Source organism: Taurulus bubalis (assembly GCF_910589615.1).
Source record: "Taurulus bubalis genome assembly, chromosome: 6".
Classification (NCBI taxonomy): Eukaryota; Metazoa; Chordata; class Actinopteri; order Perciformes; family Cottidae; genus Taurulus; species Taurulus bubalis.
Genome location: NC_136594.1, coordinates 22,135,911 through 22,160,420, shown reverse-complemented (window position 1 = coordinate 22,160,420; position 24,510 = coordinate 22,135,911). Strand labels below are relative to the sequence as shown.

The window sequence follows — 24,510 nt, the reverse complement described above, 5'->3', positions numbered from 1 at the left end:
GACATCCACACACACGCACACACGCGCGCGCGCACACACACTTTTACCCAGAGGTAACCTCACAAAGAAACTCACAACGGATAATGACTCCCGACGGTCGACACGACCCGCGCGCGTCTTCACCTCAGCTCCAGAGTGTTTGCCTGACGACGGAATAAAAGCTCTAAATGTCCTTTTCAAACACGGCGGAGGAGACTTGCTGAATGAAACTTTCCACCATTTTCCACCGGGAGGAGTAAACAAGCGCTCGCGCTGTCCGTTCAAAACCAGCGACTTGTCCGCCGCTGCGCACCGCTGGATGGGACGCGGATGAAGATGTTCGGTCACGTCGAGTCCCACGCTGGGGGGTTAGCCGCCATGTCAGGGGTCGCCCGTTTTGGAAAATGACTATTGGCTGCACCGACGGCAGAATTATGGTCAGAAGATGTCTAGTGACGTTCAAACCGTTCAGGTAAGAGACAAAGAGCCGCCGCCGTCATGTCCCTCATGCCCGGTTTCCACCGTGCTCGGGTCGTATCGGTTTAAAATGTGTCCATCCGCATCGTGTGCATCATGTGTGCCCGCGCGCACCTAAACGCAGGCATATGCGCGCGTGCAGCACACGCACGCGCGGACACAGCAGATGTTTCTCTCGGATGAATTGGATTAAGATCCACATGGATAAAGGGACACCACTTGGATGATAAACCGTGAGAGAGCCACTGTAAGAAAGCCCGTATAGCAGCCAGGCGAGCTCTAACTTAGTTTCTCCCCGCATGGGTAGCTCCATTATCTGGGCTTTGTTTGGGAAGATGTAAAGGAAACTGTGACACATGTACACCACTTTCACAGCGTGTAACAACGTACACGCTCCATTGAGCCATGCTGTGCCAACCTGCTTCCTTTTATGTGCCCTGAGAGCTATGTGGAATAAGGGCAGGCTTTGAATTCACTCCTCAATTTCTTCATTCTGGGAGTTGGAGGTGATAACGTCACAGCTGTCTGTCAGTGGTCCCCTAAAAGCTGAAGCGGATCCCCCTCCGGTGGGTACAGCCGTCCAGCGACAGAGCCGGTTGATTCATCACATTCATGCCGCACTGATTTACTTCACCTGCTGCCTCTCAGTAGATCAGGCGCTCATTCAACACACACTCAATTAAGCATCCTTTGAGACGAGGCCCGCGCTGGCCTTGGCAGACACGGGCAGTGAGCGCTTGTCACAGGTAATTTGTGTGTGCATCATAATGGGCCGCTCGTCCCCCAGTGGGATAGGAAGTTTCAGTCATCTCACTGTGAATTGCAGATTATTTGGTGACGTTTTGCGTTTTTTTTTTTTATGTACAAAGTTGCCTAGCCAGACTGGAACCGGGGTTATTGTGAGTAAGCGTCTTAGATGACTGGGGCGTCACTAGACAGACTTCCAGGCAGTAAAGATGGATACATAAAATGTATTTCTGCTTCATTTGATAGAAAGGCACAGGGTTGAGAGGGAGTGAAAAGGGGCCTGAGCCACCAGGTTGGCCCTCCTGGGATCTGGGATCACTGATCTTAGGATATAGTTTGTGTGCCAGGAAGACTTTTCTTGGAGAACCCACCACGACTAATATCCTCTCCACCACGCCTGGCGGTGCTCCTCGCGCTTCAAACCCATCTGCACGTATACACCTGGAGGCCGAATCTGACGAGTCTATGTGTGTGTGTGTGTGTGTGTGTGTGTGTGTGTGTGTGTGTGTGTGTGTGTGTGTGTGTGTGTGTGTGTGTGTGTGTGTGTGTGTGTGTGTGAGAGAGGAAGCCAATTAGCTGATAGCGGATCTTTCCTTCTGATCCAATTACGGGGAGCAGAGCATGTACTTTAAGCCTGTTAATTAAGGACTCGTCAGGCAGGACCGGGGCCTAATCCTCTCATATCACCCACCGAACGCCACTTTGAGAAAACAGCTAAATGATAAGAGAGGAAACGATCGCCCGCGGACGCCGTCGGACCGGCTTCTGCACACCCACATGAGCCGAATATTTGTATCTTTCTTTTTCTCTCTCCTCCGTTCTCTTCCCATCAATCACTGTGTTGCCTTCCTAACACACGCAGGATTATTAATCCGTAGATCAGAGAGTAAAGATAACAGTGAGGTGAAGTGCAGTTGTAATGTGTAAACACCGATTTTCAGCTTTCACCTATTGGCTTGCTGACCGTATGGTCGTATATAGTAAGTGCGTAATCCAGGTATAAGTATCTCTGGATCATGGCGTCATATTCGTGACAAATAACCCCTTCGGAGTAATAATTGTTTGGGATTGGATTCTCTGCAAGTTAATGTATCGCAGCTCTGTGGTCCGCTGACAGTGATTGAACTATTCCGATCCCATCTGATTCACAGATGGGAGGGGGTAATGTTTTATTATGTCATAATATTACAGTGTCCTGGAAGGGACAGAGAGGTACATGAGGAGCATAGTGAATGTGCCAGCTGCGTAGGTGCTGGGATGTTGATGTAAAATCCACGGCGTGACCATAACATCCCCATGTTTTCACCGTAAATCAATAATCACTGTTCTCACCATGAGTGCTGCCTAATTATCGGTTTCTCCCAGCAGCAAATTAGGTTGATTATCAGAACTGAGGGTCATGTATATTTCCACTTGCCTACAGTATGTATTCATACGAAAAAAAAGGTTTGTCTTTCATAACTGTAATTCATTAGATGTGCCAAAAAGAAAAAAAGACAACTAATCTGATCACTCAGCTTCCGAAACGTGTGAAAAACGAGGATAAATGACCAATTTAACTGGAACGACTGCATAGCTGTAATCATGTTTGATGCAACCCATTAGATAAGAGCCTCGATGATGATGACGGTGATGGTGATGATGATGATTATGATGATTATATTCCGTCAATATGTTCCTGTGCTCCCACTGTCTGTCCTTGAAGCCCGCATGTTATACGACCCGGGACAAGATCGGCTTTGTCTTGGAGTATTAAGTCACCCGGGGAGCTTGCCAAACCTCTATACTTAACGGATTATTCAGCATCATCCCGATCCCGTTGGGTCAATCCCGATGACTCCGCCGAAATGTACTTTTAAGTGGCCGCCCTTCCAGGCGCCATCGACGGCAACTCGTTTCGTACGGCCTCATCAATATTAAGGTCTTTCGTTCGGGAACTTTGCGTGACTGGAGCCACTTACCATTTCAGGAAGCGCCGTCGGGTTCCACAGTGGGGCCCGGCGCATTAAGGCAAACAGCCCCCGCCTGGCTTTGAAGAGAAAGCAACAGTTATGAATAATGCATTCATTTGTTCGGTTAACATTCAATTTTTCCAACCTCTGAGGCCAGAAGTTATGAATTTAAAGGTCACAGGTGCAAAGTTGGCCTTAAATTATGAAGTGAATTGTGATTAATTATGTCACAGAAGCAGCTTTGGTATCTTTTCACATTACTACCAAACTGTTGCTTCAGCTACATTCTTCATATGCTGGATACAGTTTTTAACTGCTTGTTTATTATAGGAGCCATGTATACAATTTGGAGAAAAATAACAATGCATTTAACCAAATAAATGTACAAGATGAGGACATTTAGGTTTCTTTTTCTCGTATAAATCTCCATTTGAACTGCAATACTTCCCCGAAGTCTTCCAAGGATGCTCTGTTAGCAGCAGAGCAGCAAGCATTTTTAAAGTGGGACTTGTTAGTCACGGAGGCTGACTGGTATTTTGTCCAGTGGATGAGGATCACAGACAGCTTTGCCTCTCTGCTTCCCCAAAGAGTCTCGGCATTATAAGATAACCTCTGATCCATATTCAGCGAACCGAGTAGCTTAACTAGGGCAGGATTTATTTTATTTTTTTACACCAATACAAAAGACCTGATTTTCAGCTCTTTTAAGTGAAATATCTGATTCTCTCATGGCTGTCTAACAAGGGAGAATCCATACAGAGTCGCTTTTCTTTTTCTTTTTTATTCCTTCTGAGGCACGGTGGCGTCTCAAATATCACATCTCTGCCACAAAGTTTACCAGATATTTTCCTTTTTAAACGTAACGAATTTAGTCTCCAACCTCTTATTTAAGTCACTCAGTGCGGACATTTGCTTCCTGCAGCTCATCACTTTGTTTATTTCATTTTCTTTGCTCCGAGACTTCAATTGCCATTCTAGCTCTCTTTACACTCCTTCTGTCCCCTGAGATGCTTCAATGTGTGTCTTCTGTCCCTCCTCTTTTGCCTGGTCCTGTCCCCTCTGCGCGCCTCTGATGTTACATAAATAATCGCATTGTGCCTCCACTCGGGGACAAACCGCTCACCCTCGTTTTGGCAGTCGGCTGAGAGATGTACGGCAACCGATGACGTGAACGGCGGCGAAAATGTTGCGCGTGCCCTTTGGCCTCGAATGTCTACGTGTCCGTGTGCGATCGCTGCTCTGTTTGTGCTCCAGCCTTCTGGATGTGCCGCCTGCTGTTTCCCGACTCTCTCCACGTCTCTTCTCTCTCCTCCCCACATTTTCCCCTCACCCCTTCGACTTTCCATCTCTATTTTACCTCCCCTGTTTTGCCTCTCGCCGCCAATCATTCTTTCCCGCGGACCTGTCCTCCACGGTTGTCGACTTCTTCCTCTGCCTTCATTCCTCTTTTGGCTTCTCGCTCTTCATCCACTGTTTTTTTTCCTCCCCCCTGCCCTCTCTCTCCTCAGCTTCATATTTCCTGACGCCTTGTCGGAAAATATCTATTTACCTGCCCTTCCCTGTAAATGTAGCTATCTGTCTCAACTCCTTTTTCATCTATTCCCTCTCTCCTCCCCCCCTGTATTGCAGGATATTCGTGGTGGGAATAGGCTTCTTCAGCCTGTGCTTTCTAATGACCTCTCTGGGGGGGCAGTTCTCAGCCAAGCGACTGGGGGACTCCCCCTTCACCATCCGCACAGAAGGTACTGACGTGTTCTGTGTGTGTGTGTGTGTGTGTGTGTGTGTGTGTGTGTGTGTGTGTGTGTGTGTGTGTGATTTGGTGTAAACAGTTCCTCCACTGAGTTGAAATGCTCTGATGTCCCTGCATATGACTGTGCTATAACTCTCGTGGCCCTGCTGGCACTTCACTGCCGTTTGCCACTTTGTCAAAGCTAAACCACCTGTCACTGGAAACATAAAACAGGCCGGGGAAGGCGGGACGAGGCGAAGGAGCCGCCGAGTAAATGTAAATTGCATTGCGGAAGCAGCGCGACCAGTAAATTTCATTCACGTAACCCTCAGCAGAAAAGCTGCTTTTGCTATATAGTAGTGGTCAAGTGGTGAGAGATAAATCAAGGCGCCTGGACAGAAAGATTGATATGCTGGGTGGAAGGTGAGGTAGAGACGCCCAGCCAGTAGCTTGAAAGTTATTGGTCCGACCCCCGGCAGTGACAGCGGGGCCGGTTCACCCTCACTACTTTCAGGGATTCTGCACCTGACGACAGCAACAGTATTCGCAGGGGCTGTGTGCATCAGCCACACACACACACACACACACACACACACACACACACACACACATATATATATATATATATATATATATATATATATATATATATATATATATATATATATGTATATATATATATATGTATATATACATATATATGTGTGTGTGTGTGTACATACTATATATATTACATATATACTACACTACTACACTATATATTATGTAATACACTCATACACACTATATACTACACTAATATGTATATATATATATATATATATATATATATATATATATATATATATACATACATACTACAGTATATACAGTATAATGTGTGTATATGGTGAAATGCACTTTGCAGCTTGTGCACAACCTACAGCAGAATTAACCTACATTACATCATGAAGCTAGAACGATGGCAAACATCACTTTTTAGATCTTTGATGACTTTAAAAGGAACGGGTCGAAACTGCATTTCACAGCTCCCCTGCTCCCTCTCAGGATCCTCCGCCAGACTCTCCATCACGGGAAGCCCATTAAAGCGAGCATATATAACCTTTTTGCTGCAACCACAAGTGGTATGACACACTGAATGTCTCTACATTTGCCGACAATCATCTTGAGCCGGTGGTTTAGTTGAGTATAAAAGGCTTACATTAGCCACTGGCAAGCGGCACGTTGAAGTATTGAATGAAGATCTGGAATGGGGGGATGACAGCGGGGAGGCGTTAGTGGGTGGGCTCCAACGGAGGGTTGAATTGGGATCAATGCTGGGCCTGGAAGCGTCGATGAACCCAGGGAGTGAGACTCGGGCTGAGCTTCGGCTTCATCAACACCCCTCCCCCTGTGGTTCCTGTCTTGAGAGAGGAGGAGGAACAGCATGTGGGAGAGAGAGAACCGAAGACAAGCCGGAGAGAAAGGGGTCGGACACAACGACGTAGATATGGCGCAGGAAATTGAATGAGGGCGAGGCGTCATCTTGCTCCTGCACTTAAGTGAATAATAATAACTTAATTTAGCGTTAAACAGCCTCCGTGTTGAGACGTGAGAAGGCACAGATTGGTGAGAGCGGAATGTGACTTTGCATGCAAAAAATAAATTGAGAGCAAAATTAAAACATGACAATAACCTGCGAGTGAAGCCTTGTGTTTTTGCAAAGTCAAGATGCTTCTCAGCATTGCCGTAAATGTGCCGCATGGACGCTGAAGCCTGTGCCTCCAGCGAGGCCATATCTCACCAGTGAGATGACATTAACACGTGGGCCGGCCGGCGACGTCACTTGACCCCCCCTCCGCCCTCCCCTGTGTGAAGGCTGACTGCCAGTGGCGAGGCAGAGCGGATAAAAGAGTGCCACTGCAGCACAGGGTGCCGGAGGTTGAAAGTCAGAGGCCATTTTGTCGAGGCCGGCCACTCGGCGCTGCTATCATAAGAAATCCTGTGTGTGTTTTCCTGTGTGCACGTTGTGTGCTGAGGCACGCTGGTGTGTCGCCGTGCGTGGGTGTGAGAGCGCGTGAAACACGGATCAAGTGCTACTACAAGTGTGAATCAGCCAGGTGTCATGATGGACCTGTGGAGATGGAAAACTGAAATAAAGCAGACTTAACTGGATGCGTAGATGGAGGAGCGTATTATAAAATCAGGCGCAGTGTGTGTGTGTGTGACAGAGATGGGGGGTCATTTGGGATTACTGTGTTTGTGAAAAATTGAGATTACTGTGTTTGTGTGATAAATTAGGATTAGTGTGTATGTGTCGCTGTTTCTCAGTAAAATGTACTTGATTAATCAACTAGTCATGCACCGCAGCCTGGGAAGACATCTGGCGCGAGCTCATTAAAAAACTGCATAGTGTCCACTGGTGTTTCCCCAGAGGATTTAACTGTGTGTGTGTGTGTGTGTGTGTGTGTGTGTGTGCGTGTGTTTGTGTGTGTCCCTTTTATGCGCCTAAATACTTTTGTGCTCGTCTGTGCACAAAAAGACGCTTGTATTGCCGTCACCACCGGGTGTGCCAGGGCACATTTGTTTGTGCATGCCCCACTGTTTTCACCCTCCATTTACGCCTCTGTGGTCGACCACCTCTCACAGTTTTTGCTGCTTTCTCCTTTTGTGTGTGTGTGTGTTTGTGATGAGCTGGCAGGAAATTGCCTGTTAAATGGGGCGACAGCAGCAATGTGGGACAAGATTGAGACCAGAGAGGCTGAGAGACCGATCCATCTGCTCTGTGCAAATCAGTCCTGCGAAACAACTCGCCCTTTCATTAAGCCTCCAGTCACCACCTGCAGAGCAGCAGCCACAGGCACACACACACACACACACGCACACACACACACACACACATGCACACGAAAACACACACACACACACACACACACACAGTTCCAGTCCCGTGTTTCATTAACTACATGTCAAATCTGGCTGACCTTCCATGTGACCGTTGCCAAATTCTAACAATTTGGGCTTCTGTAGCACGGCTACTTTATTGTGTCGTGACTTTATCCGTGGTCATTTTTATTGGCCTTGAAGACATTGCACTGAGCTGATAAATGGGGATATAAAAAAATGTAATAAAATTCCGCAGGCAGAATTCAGCTTTATCATCACCATGTTTGTGACCATTAGACAGCTGCCAAGACATTTCTGGTTAAACAATTAATTGTGTTTATATTGGACTCTTGTTTGCAAAGGTCCTTTTTTTTTATCGCAAGACCCACAATATTAAGTACGATTTACATACTTAACAGCGTCTTAACAACGAGTGAAAATGTAATCCGGTGATTGATGGTTTCATCGACTAATAATTGACATTTCTCAATTCTGGTCACGATGTGGCCGTGAACGATTCTGCATCGCAGTGACGGAACATAATCATGAGTTTGCTTTCATGTCAGCTCAGCGTCTTCACTTCTTTTTGCCTCCCTCTCTCTCTCTCTTTCTCTCTCTCTCTCTCTCTTTCTCGCTCTCTCTCTCTCCTCTGATCAGTGTTCCACAGAGGGCGGAGCTTAAGCGCACCCCTTGTCCACAGCGCTGCTGAGAGGCAGTCCGCTGACTTGTTGCTCTCGTAGCTGCTCTGTTTCAACAGTGTTGGGCTGAAATGGAGGCCGTAATTCAACCCGTGGTGCTGTTAGCCCTGTCGGGAGGTGCAGTGACTCAAACCAAAGCAAGGGTAGAAGAGCTATGAGTAAAGATAAGTCCGTTAGCGGCTCGGCAAATTTATACAGTGTGAAAGGCCATAGGCGTCCAGGAAGTGCCCATCTTGGAGCTGCTGTGTGAAAACCTTAGTTTTGGGGATTACAGCACACTGGTAATGCACTGCAGGAGGGTTTACGTTTTTGTTTTGGTCATGTGCAAGTACTGCAGTGACTCACATGGATACTGGTATTGAAAAGCTGCAGCTCTGTATGTCAGATTGTTGCCCTCTGACTTTTACTTTTGAAAACATTTCCTAATTAAAAAGGTAGTTCAGATTCATCTGACTGCTTGTATCGATGAAAGATTGGCAGCAATATAGAAAACTGAGGGTGCGACATCGAGATGAGTCTAGGTTCATTGACAGGTGATTCATAATCGAATCATGAGGCCAGTGAAGATTCACACCGCCTATCGCCAATGATGACGAATTGCTGGTGGTGAAATTATTCACTTGTAGAAGATGAATGTTCTGTGAGTTTGCCGTTCATGCGCTCTCTGCATGCCTGTGTCTCAGTAAAACATCTCAGGGATGCTTCGCGTTAGGTTAGGTTCAGAGCGATAGCTACTGTAGCAGGTAGAGTTGTCTGAATATTTAAGTGAAGTTTTTGGCACATAATACAATTGTTTAAAGCTTATCCCCTTAAAATAGCTCTTGATTGATGTCTTCAAGCTTCAGGGCTGTGAAGCAGTCTGTCAAGATAACGTTGTCGTAAGCATCCGCAGTGCAGAGCTGTCATCAGTAGCATTGCATTAACAGGTTTCAAGAGTACGATATCAGAATACTGATTGGTCCTTATGATCAACCATGCAGCTGTTATCAATAATTGACCCTTTGCTAAGCCCTGTCCTCCGCTACTTCTCCGTCAAGCTGTCAGACCTTCCATGGAGCCCACACTGTCACTAACTGCCCTCCCTGAATGAATATGACATCACCTGGCGATCGAGACAGACGGCAATGAACAGCACCGTTCCTGTAAAGCGTGGAAGGCCTTTAATGACTGTGACAATAATAATAATTAGCAGCATGCATATACATTCAGTATACCTTCAGTAGCTATCATAGCATAGAAGTGCTAAAGCAAGTTATGGATATGCTAGTGTGTGCTATTGTTAGCTCAAGAGGTTTTTCAGAAACCATATATCAGTGACTATATCTCCATCCAACTAGTTTAACCATGACGAGCTTGAAATCCACAAAACCAGCCTGAAAATACAAGGAATATTAAACAACTGCATAGAGAGTCTATGGAGCAGAGCTGGATCGGTGTTGGACCTTGCTAATGCTACGCCATGATTGGCTAGTCTGCATTCGGGGGTGGTACTTCGCAAAGGGTCAATAACAGATATACTGCTAACGCTTTATCTTATTAAATGTGTGTGTGTTCTATAGAAAGTTATGGAAGTTTAATTCGAAGATTAAATAATCAGGCCTCTTATTCGTAGTCTAAAATTGTTCAGCCCCGCAGTTCTCTTATTTAAGCAGTAGTATAACAGGTTCAGGATGATTTTCCAACTCATGCCATTTATTATGTATGTGTAAAAGCTTTATTCCCAAGTAAGAAGAAGTGACTTTATCACTACACAGCCAGCTGGGAGAGGCTGGTGCTTTGTCCGTTGCCTTCGGGCTCCCTCTCAAACATAACCTCGAAATGAAAACGCTCCATTGCAATAGTGGGAAAGGTGAGTTACTTAAAAAGATCAGTCCTTGGTGATAACTGAATTAAGGGATTTTTCAGTATTTTCATACACAAGTGTGACCTAAAACTATCAATCGATGAATCCAAAAAAAGAAAAGTCACAGAGAAAAATAGAGTTTAATTCTGCATGGACGTATTCATTTGCTTTTACTGCCAACGATGTTGGCTTACCTGTATGTTGAAAAATTAGCAAATGACAAAAAAAATGTACGTGGAAAGACTCTTCCACACAGCATTTGCTGAAAAGTGACACACTGGAGATGAGCAAAAAAGAGCTATTTCTCTACTGCTGCAGCAAACTGAGCAAAGTAAATAGACCAACTACTGCTGCTGCTAGTTGTGTGGCAGCTCATGAACTAGTGAGACGTTCGTTAGTAAAAACGTAACCGTCCTCGGGAGCGTTTCCAAACTCCTAGAAAATAGGGCGAAAAATAAATCTTTGGATAGTAAAGGCTGCTTTGGTCACTACTGTCCATTTCTATTATCTCAAAAATATCACTGTCTTTACATGTCATTATATAATGGGGCTTTCTATATCCCGAGTTGAGGATGTCTGATGATGTCAGCAGCTGTCGTGTAAGACCAATCATCATGTGTGATGTGTTGGCAACGGAGCCACCAGGAACACATGTCGACCAAATCAAATTCACAGGATTTCATCTGGCATCATGCCTTTGTCATTTTTACACAGATATTAGCCTGCTGCTCGCATACAATAACAGGCAAATTTGTGTAGGGCTTTGTCACTATAATGGGAGTTGCGATTGTTTGGGTATTAGCGGGATTTCGTCGCCACCTCTCGGCTCTGTGGATTACCAGCACCAGCTTCCACAGGAGGTGCAGAGTGCCGGGTTGCTTCTGAAATCCCCGTCTCTCCTCAGTGACTCACAAACTCATCAAGAGCCGCGAGCCGGAGATGGAGAGGTACGGTCTCAATAGTGAAAATGAGAAAGTGGGGGAGGAAGACGGAGGTGGAAGTAGAATGGAGATTGTGTGCATTCGTGTGTGTGTGTGTGTGTGTGTGTGTGTGTGTGTGTGTGTGTGTGCATCTGTGATTAAGGGAGAGAATGAGATTTCTAGAGGTTGCATTGCTCAAGAAGGAGAATGATGAAAAAGCGGGATAACAATTCATATAACCACATTTTTCTTCCTCTCTAGATTCAAAAACTTCAGACATAAGAGAGAGATGTTAGCTTGATCAAAGGCCTCCCCATGGAGCTTGTTTATACTCTGCAGTTTATTACATTAACAAGGACCCATGACAGTCCCTTCACCCAAAGCTTGTTTCTCACTCGTGTTTGTTCTAGCTGAAAGACCCGGGGCTTTCTCGCTGTCTAGGTTGCTCCCTGCTGGGAGAGACGATATCTTTTAATATTTTTGGGCTTCGTTTAAAATGTTGCCGTTCTCTCATCTCTGTAGGTTTTATGGCCGAGATTACTGTCAATCAAAGAAAGCGATTTATGAAATAGAAGATCGCCACGAGGAGCACTCTGTTTGGAAACGCTGATGCGCTGCGATCCAAGCAGGGGCCGAGACTAATGTTTGTTTGACTCGCATTAAACTCAGCTCTGTGGCGTGTGTCTGAACGTTTCCACGCCATCAGTCAGAAAAAGACTCGCCAATGTGTCACGTTCCCAAAAGACATTTCGACACGTGTCCTAAGAGGACCTCGACCGAGAGAAATACTCACTAACTAGAAACGGCAGCTTAAGTGCATATGCATTTCTTTGATTATGATAACGTGTGTATATATTTCAATGCATCAGTATGCAAGAGCTGCTACCGGTTGAGCACACGAGACGGCCCCGCTCTGTGGTCCCCTTTCATGTTTTTTTTACTCTGGATGCTCATCTCTCTCACACATTCCCTGCAGTTATGTTTCCTTCCCATCGCTTCATGTCGAACAAATCTGGCATGACAATCTTCTGCATGTTGCTGGTGCTAGGTGCAGCAGGGGAGTTGGTCGGGGAGCACACTTTATCAGTGCACTCATAGCCTGGGGAGTTTGAATGGACTCTGTGTGGGAGGGGTATGGGTTTCTGACTCTCACTGGATAACACCATCAACTCAGTGCCAAAAATATAAAATGGTTTGGGAATGTATGTGTGTCTTTCTGTTTGAGAGGGTGCATTTGTGAATTCCGGACCAAGTATAGAAAGATAAAAGGGAACAGGAAGATCTTACGACCTGCTGCATCGCCATCAATCCAGGTCAACATTCCTGTCTTTAAGACGCTGTGTGTAGCGACAAGGGGGGAAAGTACCGCTCCAACGTTGGGCAACATGTTGGCAAAAGGGAAAAGTTGATGCCTCACCTCACAATATATGAAACGTAAATAGGTTCTATGGGTATCCAAGAGTCCCCCCTTTATAAACATGCCCACTTTATGCCACCTTATGCTAATCTCATGCAGTTTTGGGCAAAAAACATGCAGGTCTGTATGTATGTTATTTATTCCTATTCTAAAAATGGTGTGTTTGCATAATTCTCCCTACAGGATCCCTAAACAGTCTTGGAACTGCATGAATTTGGTTTTACTGGAAAGCTGAGACTCTTGTGGATTTAATAGGCCCAATGATATTCATGTGTGATGATGTTAGTCTGATGTTAGTGAGGACATTTTTTGAAACTCAATGTCACTGTATAAAACAACCTGTGACCTCTGGGATAATACCAGCCTCATGTAACTTTAAAACCAACAAAGCTTTCCTAGGTATATTGACATTGAGGTAGTTTCTCAGCGGTTTCTAAAACAGAAGTGCTCGCCATTCAATTGCTATAGAATGCAATTCTTGCAGAAACGTCCAAATGTTAAAGGTGTTAAATACCAAAGCACAGCTCTGGTGTTTACTGAAGGTCTTGATATCTTAGTGTGTTATTTTGCTCAGATTTTCGATACAATACATTTAATATATAATAAAAATCTGTACCAACCCAAGAATTGCTCCAGAGGCATAAGTGTGCATGGGAATACTTTGCATAATATGGTGGCACTAACAGTTCTGGAAATCTTTATTGCGTTTATGTGTGGAATATGTAATAAAAAGATCATGTTTCTCTGTTCACATTTAATTCCAGCTTACCTGATTTGGCCACCTGGCTCAGATGAAAGATTAGACATGATTGAGGATGAAGCATTAGCTAGGCTTGCATGTTATACTAAATACCCAACTTTTAGCTATATATGCTTCGTTTATTTTCTGGTTTTACCAAAAGTTTTATCAAATTCATGTGCCAGTGAGTACCCATTGTATATCATCAGACAGGAAGTGGATCTGCCTCTTTATATCCTCGATCATTTTGACGCTACTTTGTCCACATCCATAGACTGAGCTAAGCAAATCTGAGCATTAATCAGACCCAGAGACATAAGAAAGGCATCCACACGTTTTTAGGGAAGTAGAAAAAACAACACAAGCACGCACGGTTGGATTAGGCTCTGGTTAGGCTTTGGTTAGAAAACGGGTAAGGAACAATGAGTGTGTAGCTGTACGTGTAGTGATTTAGTGTCGAAGGATAAGTAGGAATGTGGTCAAAGGATGCTGATGAATCATGTTGAGGCTGTATTTGGTAGTCATTGGAAGCGTTCAGGCTCCATAGAAACACATGCATATTGAACAGTTTAGATGGGGCAGCAGCACACTATGGTAATCTTTCTGACGGGTCAATTTTTCAACCCCAACCATTTTTTCCTTCAATAGTGCAATTGTGGTGTAGACCCGAGGGACTGGAACGTAAAATCGCACAGCCCTCCGTTTGTTGCCGCTTTGCTGTATACTTTAACACTTGGCTTGGAGAGGGGTGAATATGGAGAGAATATGGAGAGACCAACCGAGAATATGGAGAGACCAACCGCCAAGAGACACTACTGTTGGGACATGATGATCCCTCACCAGCTTCCCACCTGCGAACGCTAAGGCCCGAACCTAAGACACCTCTGCTGGGCACTGAGCACTCCGGTGCTGAAGATACGATCCCCTGAATGGGAAACAAACAAACGAGAAATGAAAAGAAAACTGAAGAATGGACATTTGCTAACATTCACTACCGTTTTCAGTTTGTCTTTAAAGTCCATATCTGCGTAGATGCACAAAAAGTGATCAAACTATTGGTGCGTTTGAACCAGTTCAGGCTGTCCACTTCGCATGCCTCTTCCTTTGTTTCATCCACATGGTGAAGTCCTGTATCTATTTTACAAATTGTACTATTGTACTTTTATGACATTTATAACTCCCCAACTTTGTGTCCCCTCTGTGCAAACCTCAGGCCATTCACTGTGTTATTCCATCCTTAGTACATTCCTAATACCAATACAGAATAATGAGAAGGCCTATCCAATTTCCAAGAAGAGGGGGCCATTGTTCTGACCTAAGTGCCATTACCCGGCCGTAAATGAGAAATTTCTCCACTGCACATTATGTTATGGTTATGTCTCTGGGAAGGTTACTCCGCAGCAATATGCCGTCTCAATTACCCAGCCTGCATCAAGCTTTGTCTACAGGTCGCTAGCTCATCACTTCTTCTGCCACAAGCTGGTTATTTTCTCCGGTCCTGATAGCGTCACACTCCAGCATGCCTGCGCTTCCTTTTTCGCAGATATACACTAATGGTGTTTTACGACGTCGCGGCCCGTGTTGCTTGACAATTTTGGGAAGACTACCGGTTGTATTATGTCTGTGTTGACACAAAAAAAGGCAGCTGTATTTGTTTGGTTCCTTCACTGGTGTGGGCTGATAAGGTGATAAAAGCACACCAAGCATGACGCGAGATTATTGCTTTCCTCGAGCTTCCTCTTTCCCTACATCTCGCCCCTTCTCTTTCTGCTTCTCATTTCGTTACCTTAGAGATGTCCGGTAATTGACAAATAATATATGTAGCTATTTCTTTGTTTCCTCAGCTCGCTTTTGCATAATCCTTTGCCCCCTTTTTTCCTGCTCTCACCTGCGTACCTGTGTTGAATGCAGATGGACAGTTCTTCCACAGACAGAAAAAAATAATACACTCCTGCCTTTTGTCTGAAAAGTGACAGTAATAATCATGCAGGGGAATTCATTTATTTAACACAAAGAGTACTGGGAGGGTGATGAAAAGGTGAAGAAATAAAGCTTTTTGAGTCATTTTAATATCATAATAGTGACAGATTTGACTCTAAATAATGAAGCTTCGTTTCAGACAATTTGGGAGAGCCAGTCCTTCTTTTCTTTTCTTTGTGTTGTCGCTCCAGCAGCTGAGAAAGATCTAAAATGATCTTTCGCGAGATGCTTTGACAGATGGATATATGCACAGAGCCACTCACAACATAATAAGATGCCGACGGCATCAATGTTATGTGTGGACAAATTATCGCTGTTTTTGTCTTGTGATATTACAATGCATACTGTAAATAAAGGTGACCATGGCCATGACACTGGAGCCGACAGGGCCGCGGCACGTTGTGTATCAAGTGTCTTCCTTTTTACACAGTCTCCTATCTGTTGGACAATACACAAAGGAAGATTGCCTTTCATGACAAAATCTTAGCTCTTTCAGCTAAGGCTCTCAATGTTTCGGTCAATACCACATGATGGAATGAGGGAGCGTTGGAAATTTTTCTTTGACAGAAAAAAATTAACAGCGCTTAGAGCACTGCCATGCATGGACAGTGGCAACATTCAGTTTATCACAATAGATTCAATGGGACGTTTTATTGAACAGTAGCATTAGTAATACATGGCATTAATCACTACAGTTAGTTTAACAGTTGTAACGGTACGTTGTTTGAATATTTCAGCAATATCTGAACTATTTATATTTGATAAATATTTGAGAAAATGGGACATGAGGGAAACAAACTCGAACATGAAACTGAGTGGACTCATTCATGCATACTATTGTCCTTGTCACAGGACGACACATGAAAAAGACATGCCACACTCTAAGGTACAATCAATTATTCAAGTTGCCAACGCTAGTTATAGATTTGCGGCACACTACATCCCAGATATCGTACCTATGTATGCGCTGTTTGTCAAGGGCTTTGTCGGCTGCGGCGCTTACGTAGCAGCACAATGCCTGGGAGGGCCCCTGGTGCTATTTCAGGAAGCGCTGCAAGGAGAAAGTGACACGTCTCTCTGGGCAACAGAGATGCAGTACCGAAAGCAATGAGAGAGATCCATGTAATAAGTACGAGTTCATCTCTGCTCTGTTTTCACCGTGCAATACACTCCTTTTTAATATGCATCCTTTGCTGCATTGAAAGTGCCGCTCTCTTTTCATCCTGCCACGCCAATATGTCGCTTTCCTTTTCTCCGTCTTGTTTTTTAAGGTTCCCTCTCCGTCGCCAGAGCCATTGTGCTCTTTAGGTTGTCTGGTGAACGCGATACCTCAAGAAGGCCCCGAGCCAATTTGTTCAAATTTGGCACAAACGTCCGCTTAGTGGTCAAAGGTTAAGAAAAAGGTCACTGTGACCTTTTTTCTTGGCCATTACTTACGATTTTACATAATCTCCTAATATAACAATGGAGTGATGACATTTTGAACAGACATGGATGGAAACTGCAACTTGACAACAGTGAGGCGGTGATTCTAGTTTGTCACTAGAGCACAAAATGTAACGTTTGTCAGCGGGTTTGGGATTTTGACACGCAGGGACATAAAGAATAATTATCTGCATGGGTTGCCAATGTAACAGAACAGTCCTACTTGGCAACTGACATGATTTTTTTTTTTTGCCACGACATCTAAACATAATGTTGGTGAGTCTCCAGTGAGTCTCTCCTAGCACCAGACAGGTGGACGTAACCTCATCTGGGTGTGTGTTTGCGTGCATACGTGTGTGTGTGTGAAGGTACTTGGAGAAATGAACTGTCTGTTCTGAGGTGAAAGAAGTGGGGAGTGACTGCCGAGGGTTGAGAGGTTTTCACTTTGAAAGAGGGGATACACATGGGCGCAGAGCTAAATTAAGATGCATGTGTGCTGAGAACACAAATGCATAAACACAGTGTTTTGCGCACTCGTCACGCAGTCAGTTAAAATTACGGTCACCTTCACTGCATCTCTCTTTTCTCCCCTTCACTTCCCTCCCTCTCTCTCTCACACACACACACACACACACACACACACACACACACACACACACACACACACACACCGACGTGTCAAGCTCTCCTGTGCTCCCAATAATCACACCAGCAGCAATGATAATAGCCGTTATGTTGCACATCTGTCAGCAGTGCGCGATAACGTCAGGAAGCGGTGGATGTTTGCCGCCGGTCTTGTCACACACAAACACTCCCAAAAGCTCTCTCTAATGGTTGCCTTATCAGCATCCGTGTCCAATAACCGATTTCTGTTTTCACCTCTGTGAGATGAAGTTGTTTGGTTTTTGATGAATAGTTGAAAGAGGAGAAGAAGATACATTTAGCAGTTTTTCCTCTTTATAACCTCTGTCTTCACTTGACCAGACGTTACAGAAATAGGAATAAATGTAAATGTATCAAACCACTTGCTACTATTATGGAATACCTCCATAATAGATAATGTCACTTCAATAATTAAGGTAAACACTGTATAATTTAGACCAACTGTATTATTTACATTTGCGATATTGTTGGGGGTTTCAGACCCAAAAGAATAAGAATTAAATAACTCAAACTACCACCAGAAAAAGCACATTTTCTCAACGCTTTTTCGCCTCATTTGCGCCGCCCGGCGAAAAATTTGCTTTTTCACAACCATTCCAGCTGTGCATTGACTTTACATGTAATCTACTCGCGGGAATATTTAGCAACTCTTTTGGTGTGAATGGAGCATTAGTCTGAGAAATACGTGAATTACTGTGTATTATCTTCTTGGCACTGGATGTTCCAGATTGTGAGACAGTAATTAATGGATGTGTTCATAGAAATGTATAGAATACATATTCTGTGTGTGTGTGTGTGTGTGTGTGTGTGTGTGTGTGTGTGTGTGTGTGTGTGTGTGTAGTACATGCAACTGTGCATGAAGCCTCACATTGTCTTGTTTTTCGTGGCCCACGAATTGAATGGAAAGAAGCACTTCAATGATTTACCTCGACGCGGTTCCGCCTGCTGACGGCTTTCTTTCACTCAAGCATCTTTTCAGCAGCTTACTGAGCTGATCTGGTAGTGTGTGTGCTGCAGCGCCGAGCCTTGGGCTCTTCCTCTCTCTGGGAAAGTTAAAATGGCATTACCTGTCAACTCGGATGATAGGGCCCATCCATTTCTCAGTAAATAAAAGCACAACAGGAAGAAAAAAAAGCAATTTCGAAAAAAAGCTTTTCCCAAATCTCTCATTCTTTGCTTTTGTCACGTAACATTCAGCAGATTTGTCTGCTGAGAAATGCATCACGTTTCAACGGAAATGGCTTTAACAAGCGCAACCATTTTTCCTTGTCAGAAGCACTCCCCTCACAGTCAGGGTGGAGAGGTACAGCCGCTTCCCTGGGATTTACAAATGCTAGCGTGAGTTCAATGCTGTTCACTTCAAGCACAAGTTGAGTTACATAGAAGCAAAGCGTGGAAAAATTGTTCTTGCTTTTGTCTTTATTTTTCTGAAATTCTCAAAATGACTTCATTGTGCACCATTGCGTGGTGCCGACACGTCGTATTTGTCCCCGCTGACATGTGGGCGTGTTGGTCCAGATTTAAATTTCTCTATCTGCCTCGGGGTGATCAAGTTGGATTAATCCGTTTTGATTGATCGCTCTCATTTCCTTAATGGACTCCGCTCAAGGCGCCGTCAGTCTCTGTGGCTTCCATCAAGCTATCAGTCTGAGAAAAATGAAACGTGTACGACTCCGGGAATACCGGTGAATCTGCAGTCCATGCTGTGGATTATTTACACACACAAACAAGTAGTCTGACGGTTTCCCAGCATACATGGGACGACGGCGTACGCATACGCACCAACCCCCCACTCTCTCACCCAGACACACACACACACACATATGGCTGACTATACCCACAAGCTTTTGAAGCAGCTGAGCTCAGACAGTTTAGCAAGTCGATGGAGGAAATTGCCTCGAGCCCCTCAGCACAGCTTTCTGCAAATAAAATCCATGCCGCATTCACATCTATTAAAAAAAAAAAAAAGATGATGTTCACAGCAATTAAATGTACTTTACTTCTAGATTTAAATGCACCCAGCTGTAGAGCAATTAGTGTATCTTCTTATATGACCCTGTGAGATTGCGTAAATTATATATCTGTTTATGCGTAACCAACCCCCGTTCTGTTCCTCTAAGTATACACAAGTCCCTTTCTTTGTCTTCTCGCCACATTATCTATGTACTGTATATACGTGGGTACTGTCTCTGCTCCCATCTGCCATGTAAAACACAGGCGCGTTACATTGTCCTGCGCTGGATGTCCTTTATGTCTCTAATGTTTCAACATGGTTTCTGGAACACTAACTACAGCGTCCACTTCTCATGGATTTTAGTTTGTTTCATGTGTTTCCCTGACTTGGGTCTTATTTTCTTGTGTCCCCGTTGAGTAGAAAAAAACACACGCTGGGAAGGCCCAGCCGGCTTTACCTTTTTATACTAAACGTCTGCCGTTTGCCATCTGCAGCTGGAAAAAAAAATCGATATCTGACCATCGTTACCAGAGCAATAAGTGTCACGGCTGTCAGCGACCAGACCAAATCTGTTTAGGTTAAGCTGTGTTGTGCGTGTCCAAGCGACCACGCATCATCATTTGCGGGACAAAGGTGGGGGTGTGGAAGGAATCAATGCCAATATTTCAACGGTTGTTCTGTCACACTTAAGCTACGGGCATTTCTCCAGTGCACTGTGGTCATGTTACATCCAGCAGTCTGCAACTAGAGAGAGATGGATCTAAATGTTCCACTATTCATATAATTCGTTCGTCGGGTAAGAATTAAGTTATATTGTTTTGTTTTGTTTTGTTTTTAAACCCCCTCAGGATTTCAAATATGCAAACAAAATACTTTGGGAGAATGCATTTTTTACTCAATTATAATACAAACAACAATGTTGTAGAATAACAAAATAAAATAAAAATTGGACTTTGATTGAACTGAAAGATACGTCCATCTCTGCCGAGTACGGGGAAATGTCCGGCTGAGTTCTTCACGAGTCTTGTCATGCCAAGTCAAGTTCTCCGTTGCCATCCATGGGGGTCCGGGGCCGAAAGGGCACAGCGTAAGTCTCCTGAGGCGGCTTTGTGCACGGGCACTGTCAGAGAGGTGGCGCATTATGCATTATGCACCGCAAATGAATAAAAATGAAAAGTCCTAGACCAACCAGGAAATGGATTTCATCACCTTTTTTCTTCTTCTTTTGATCAAAGTCTTGAGATTGCAGTCCAAAGAAGCAGCAACGATTTTGTGACATAAAAGTAACATCGCACTGACTTACGTTAAATATCACTTTGTGTTTGACGGCTGTTCTTCAAAGAGTCTTTATTGGCATTGTCAAAAAGTGCGTCAGTCTTTAACAGCACTCAAGCAAGCAGATTACCATTTACATATTTTGTATGTAAATAAGATATCAGCTTTAAGAGGAACAAACTTTGCATATAGGGTATGTGTTGCAGATTATACAAATATGCCACACAAAGAACTGCTGAAACAATTGTATATTTATCAACCATTCGCACACGAAGGAAGAACACAAACATACTTGGGAACCGTCTAGTCGCTATCATCAATATTTCATAAGAACAACATCCTCAGCACAGGGGAATTTGTAAATTATTAATTAGCCATCCTGTGGGATTTAATTAGCGTGTTCTTTGCATGCCTGGTGTTGTGATTTGTGTGTGTTGCGCCCCCGTGCGAATGTGAGTGTGGCTTTTTGCGTGGGCGTGTTTCCGCCGGGCCACCTGTAATGATTCCCCATTAGAACCTTTCAGCGGACCGCGGTGCTGTCGACACACACTTTGTTCCAAATCTCCCTCTTCGATAACTAACGTCTCATCTCTGCGTCGGCATCAGCAGAATGAAACACAGCAGCGTCTCAGGTATCTGAAAGATAATGCATTTAGGCAGACACCGCAGAGCCTCAGCTGCACACAGAGGCTCATTGAAGCTGACGCCGGTGTCAGATTAAGCTGTGAGGGAGACGGATCAGAGTCTGTGCTTTAGTATTTTTTGATTTGTGTGTGTGGGTGTGTTTGTGTGTGGCGTACAAAAAGGTGTACATCAGGTCAGTCTTTACTGAGACGAATGCAAGAATAAGCTTGTTTACTGCAACGCAAATCTGATTACAGAAGCTTTAGGCCTTTACGGACCGAGATTTACCAAAAACCTTCACCCAGACTTATGCAGTGCGTCATTCAGAATCTGGTTCAACTTGTTGTTTCTGTAAGTCTTGGTCCAGACTGTTGGAGCTGCAGTTGGATCTTATCTCTACTTCGAGTCTCCTCACTTATATCACGCAAAGTGTGAAGGACAAATTCCTTCATGTCTAATACGATTTTTCCACAACAATGCATGTTTCAGTGAGTGAGCTGGACACACACTGTATGTCGGTGGACATATTTGAGTGATGTCACCAATTGGTTCTGTGGAATGCTGGTTTGAAGCCTCGAGTTCGGCATTTTGTTTGCCCGTCGCTGACACAAGAGTGTGGAGCTAAGTACAGCTGAGGTCTGAGTAAGACATTTACATTAAGGTTATAATTAACCTTCATGAACTGAAAACAAACTCTGAAAGAATTCAAGTTGTAAGACGAGAACACGGACGGTACCAACCTGTCAATGACAAGGGAGCCAAACACAAAAGCATACTCAGCTTTATAGTCTATTTATCTCTAAGTGGGACCATCATTTATGAAATGAACATCATGCTGCATTGAAAAAGAATTGAAACCAGAGATTGAGACCATAAATTCATGTTTAATATGCTTGCTAATGTAATGAATCATGAGAAGTAGAGTCATTTTCTCATAGACTTCTATACTATGTATATAGACTATATTTAACAACATTTTACACTTCTGCATTGTCTTCAATGTTCAGAATCGGAGGTTTTATCCTCGTTAGACGGAGACAGAGTAAGCAGCTGTGGCAGCCGGCTCCAGATTACACAACAGAGTAGAGGGCTGCATTGGGATTGGGATCCCGTGGGACCCAACACAAATCCTGCTGGAGCGGCCGGTTTTAACTTTGCTGCAAGCGTGAGCGGTTGGTCATGAACAGAACTGTGGGTCGCGTTAACCGACAAATTAAGTTAAAAATAAAGATTAAAGTCGTTCATTACAATACAAAAACAAAGCTAATCTGAAGTCATTTGGGGAAAAATTCCTCAGTTGTTACCGACATAGAAACACCATCGGCTTTGTTAGCAACCCACCTGCAAAATAGAAAAAAAGGTTATATGGTACAGAGACTTTGCAACCTTGCTTGGATATGTACCATTTTATGTCATAATAAGGTGGGAAATCATTCATACATAAAATCATAATAAAAGTGTTTCATTATTTAGTGCAGCTTTGAGAAGAGCTGCTGCAGCGGCAGCGTTTCCTGAAATTTTAAACAATTCCCTCTGTTTTCTGCTGCACTCATCCAGGGGGTGGAAACAACATTTGCTGCTTTAAAATTCCATCAGCGACTGAAAGTTTGGGAGTGTGCACTTGCAAAAAGCGTCGACGGCTGTTTCAGCAAAATACTGTTGTTTATCCCCCTTTTTTTTAGGAGCTGCAGAGAAGCAGCTTGCAGTCCCACAAAATGTATGATAGCCACAAATCATTTCTTGGGATGTAGCGAAATCGAATTTTCCCAGTCTGAGCGAGTCAAACTAAGTATGGAATAATGTGCAGTCAACTTCTCCCCCCCTACATTAGAGCCAACAACTGTGTCCCTCAAAAAGCGCGTTGTTCATTTTCTATTTTGGCTCCATAGAACACGTGGCATAGTTTGTCGCCATTGGCTAAAAGCCTCCAGATAAACACCTTTTGCTCTGTCCACCCAACACTGTCCACCCAGCTGTTCAGTCTCCCGGTATCACAAGGCCAGATGTCCACTCTGGCTCCAACAGTGGTATGTCTTTCCTCTCACACACGGTTTCACCGGTCCTCCGCTTCATTACCTGGGAGTCAGAGTAACGAACGGGATGACTGAATGTGCCAGAGTGCTGAAGTGTGCCATGGAGCAAAACAGAAGAAGAAAAAACAACAGCAGCTTCTGCCAAAGCTCTCGGCACGGAGCAAAGCCTTGACAGATGCTAATTCATGTGCTGAGGGCTGAATTATAGAGACAAACACTTATAGGTCCTGAGAGGGAAACAGGGAGGGACTATCAGATGAGATTTAGGCAGAATAGGGAGAGGGGGGCATCAAAGAGGAAAGTATGAAGTCGTGAATAAGAAGCACTTTGGATTTATTCTGGGGATGTTAGTTTTGGTTCATTTTGCTTTTGATTACTCGCCACCCAATAACCAGTAACTAACCATGTTTAAGAACAATAAAAACGTGAAATGACGTGAAGGACAGTGGTGCGCCTTCCTTCAACTCCAGCGCTCCACTGACTCAATGGGCTTTGGCGTCGCATTTCGAAGCAGTGTATCTAATTTTAGGCGCATCGTTATCTGCTGATAGCCGTTCTAAGTTATCTCTATGAAGGACGGTCGGAAGAACCGATCAGCTGATGCATCAAATCGGAATTGAAACATTTACAACACTCATTTGTCTGGTTTCTTAATTTTGCCCCCCCCCCCCCACACACACACACACACACAAACACACACACACACACACACACACTCACACCAGGGCCTGGAGCGCGTGTGTGCAGTCTGAACTGCATAGACTGTAAATGAACCTTTCGGCTAAAGACAGTAAATTAGCAGTTTGTCTTAATTCACCTAGTTGATGGTGTACAATTTACTATTTAAATGAAAAAGGAACAACTCAGTAGATGTATGTCTATGTATTTGTATATATTTGTTGCAGTTTAAATACAAAAATGTAGGAAAGCAATGTTGAAGCCGAACCTGATGTTTCCTTCCACATAAACAAATGACACTCCATCCCAATGTGTCCTTGGGCAAGACACTTTACCCCAAATTGCTCCCGCAGCCGGTTCCTGCAGGAGCAATTGGTATGAATGATTAGTCAGAGTCCTGATGGGCAGGTGGCACCTTGCATGGTAGTCCCGGCCATCAGTGTATGAATGGGATAAGTGAATGATGATGTGTGGTGTGAAATGCCTTGAGTGGTCAGAAGACTAGAAAAGCG

At 44.2% G+C, this 24,510-nt stretch overlaps 1 protein-coding gene across 1 annotated transcript in view; it reads left to right on the top strand.

The window, feature by feature from the left end:
• Positions 1-383: 383 nt before the first annotated feature.
• LOC306737699 (alpha-1,6-mannosylglycoprotein 6-beta-N-acetylglucosaminyltransferase B-like) overlaps positions 384-24,510 on the top strand; it is a gene marked incomplete at both ends in the record, with an annotated part of 101,478 nt that continues 77,351 nt past the window's right edge. Inside the window, 2 exons of the mRNA XM_079219460.1 lie at positions 384-451; positions 4,785-4,897. Of these exons, the coding sequence (XP_079075586.1) occupies positions 384-451; positions 4,785-4,897 (181 nt within the window). The remainder of the gene's footprint in view (positions 452-4,784; positions 4,898-24,510) is intronic.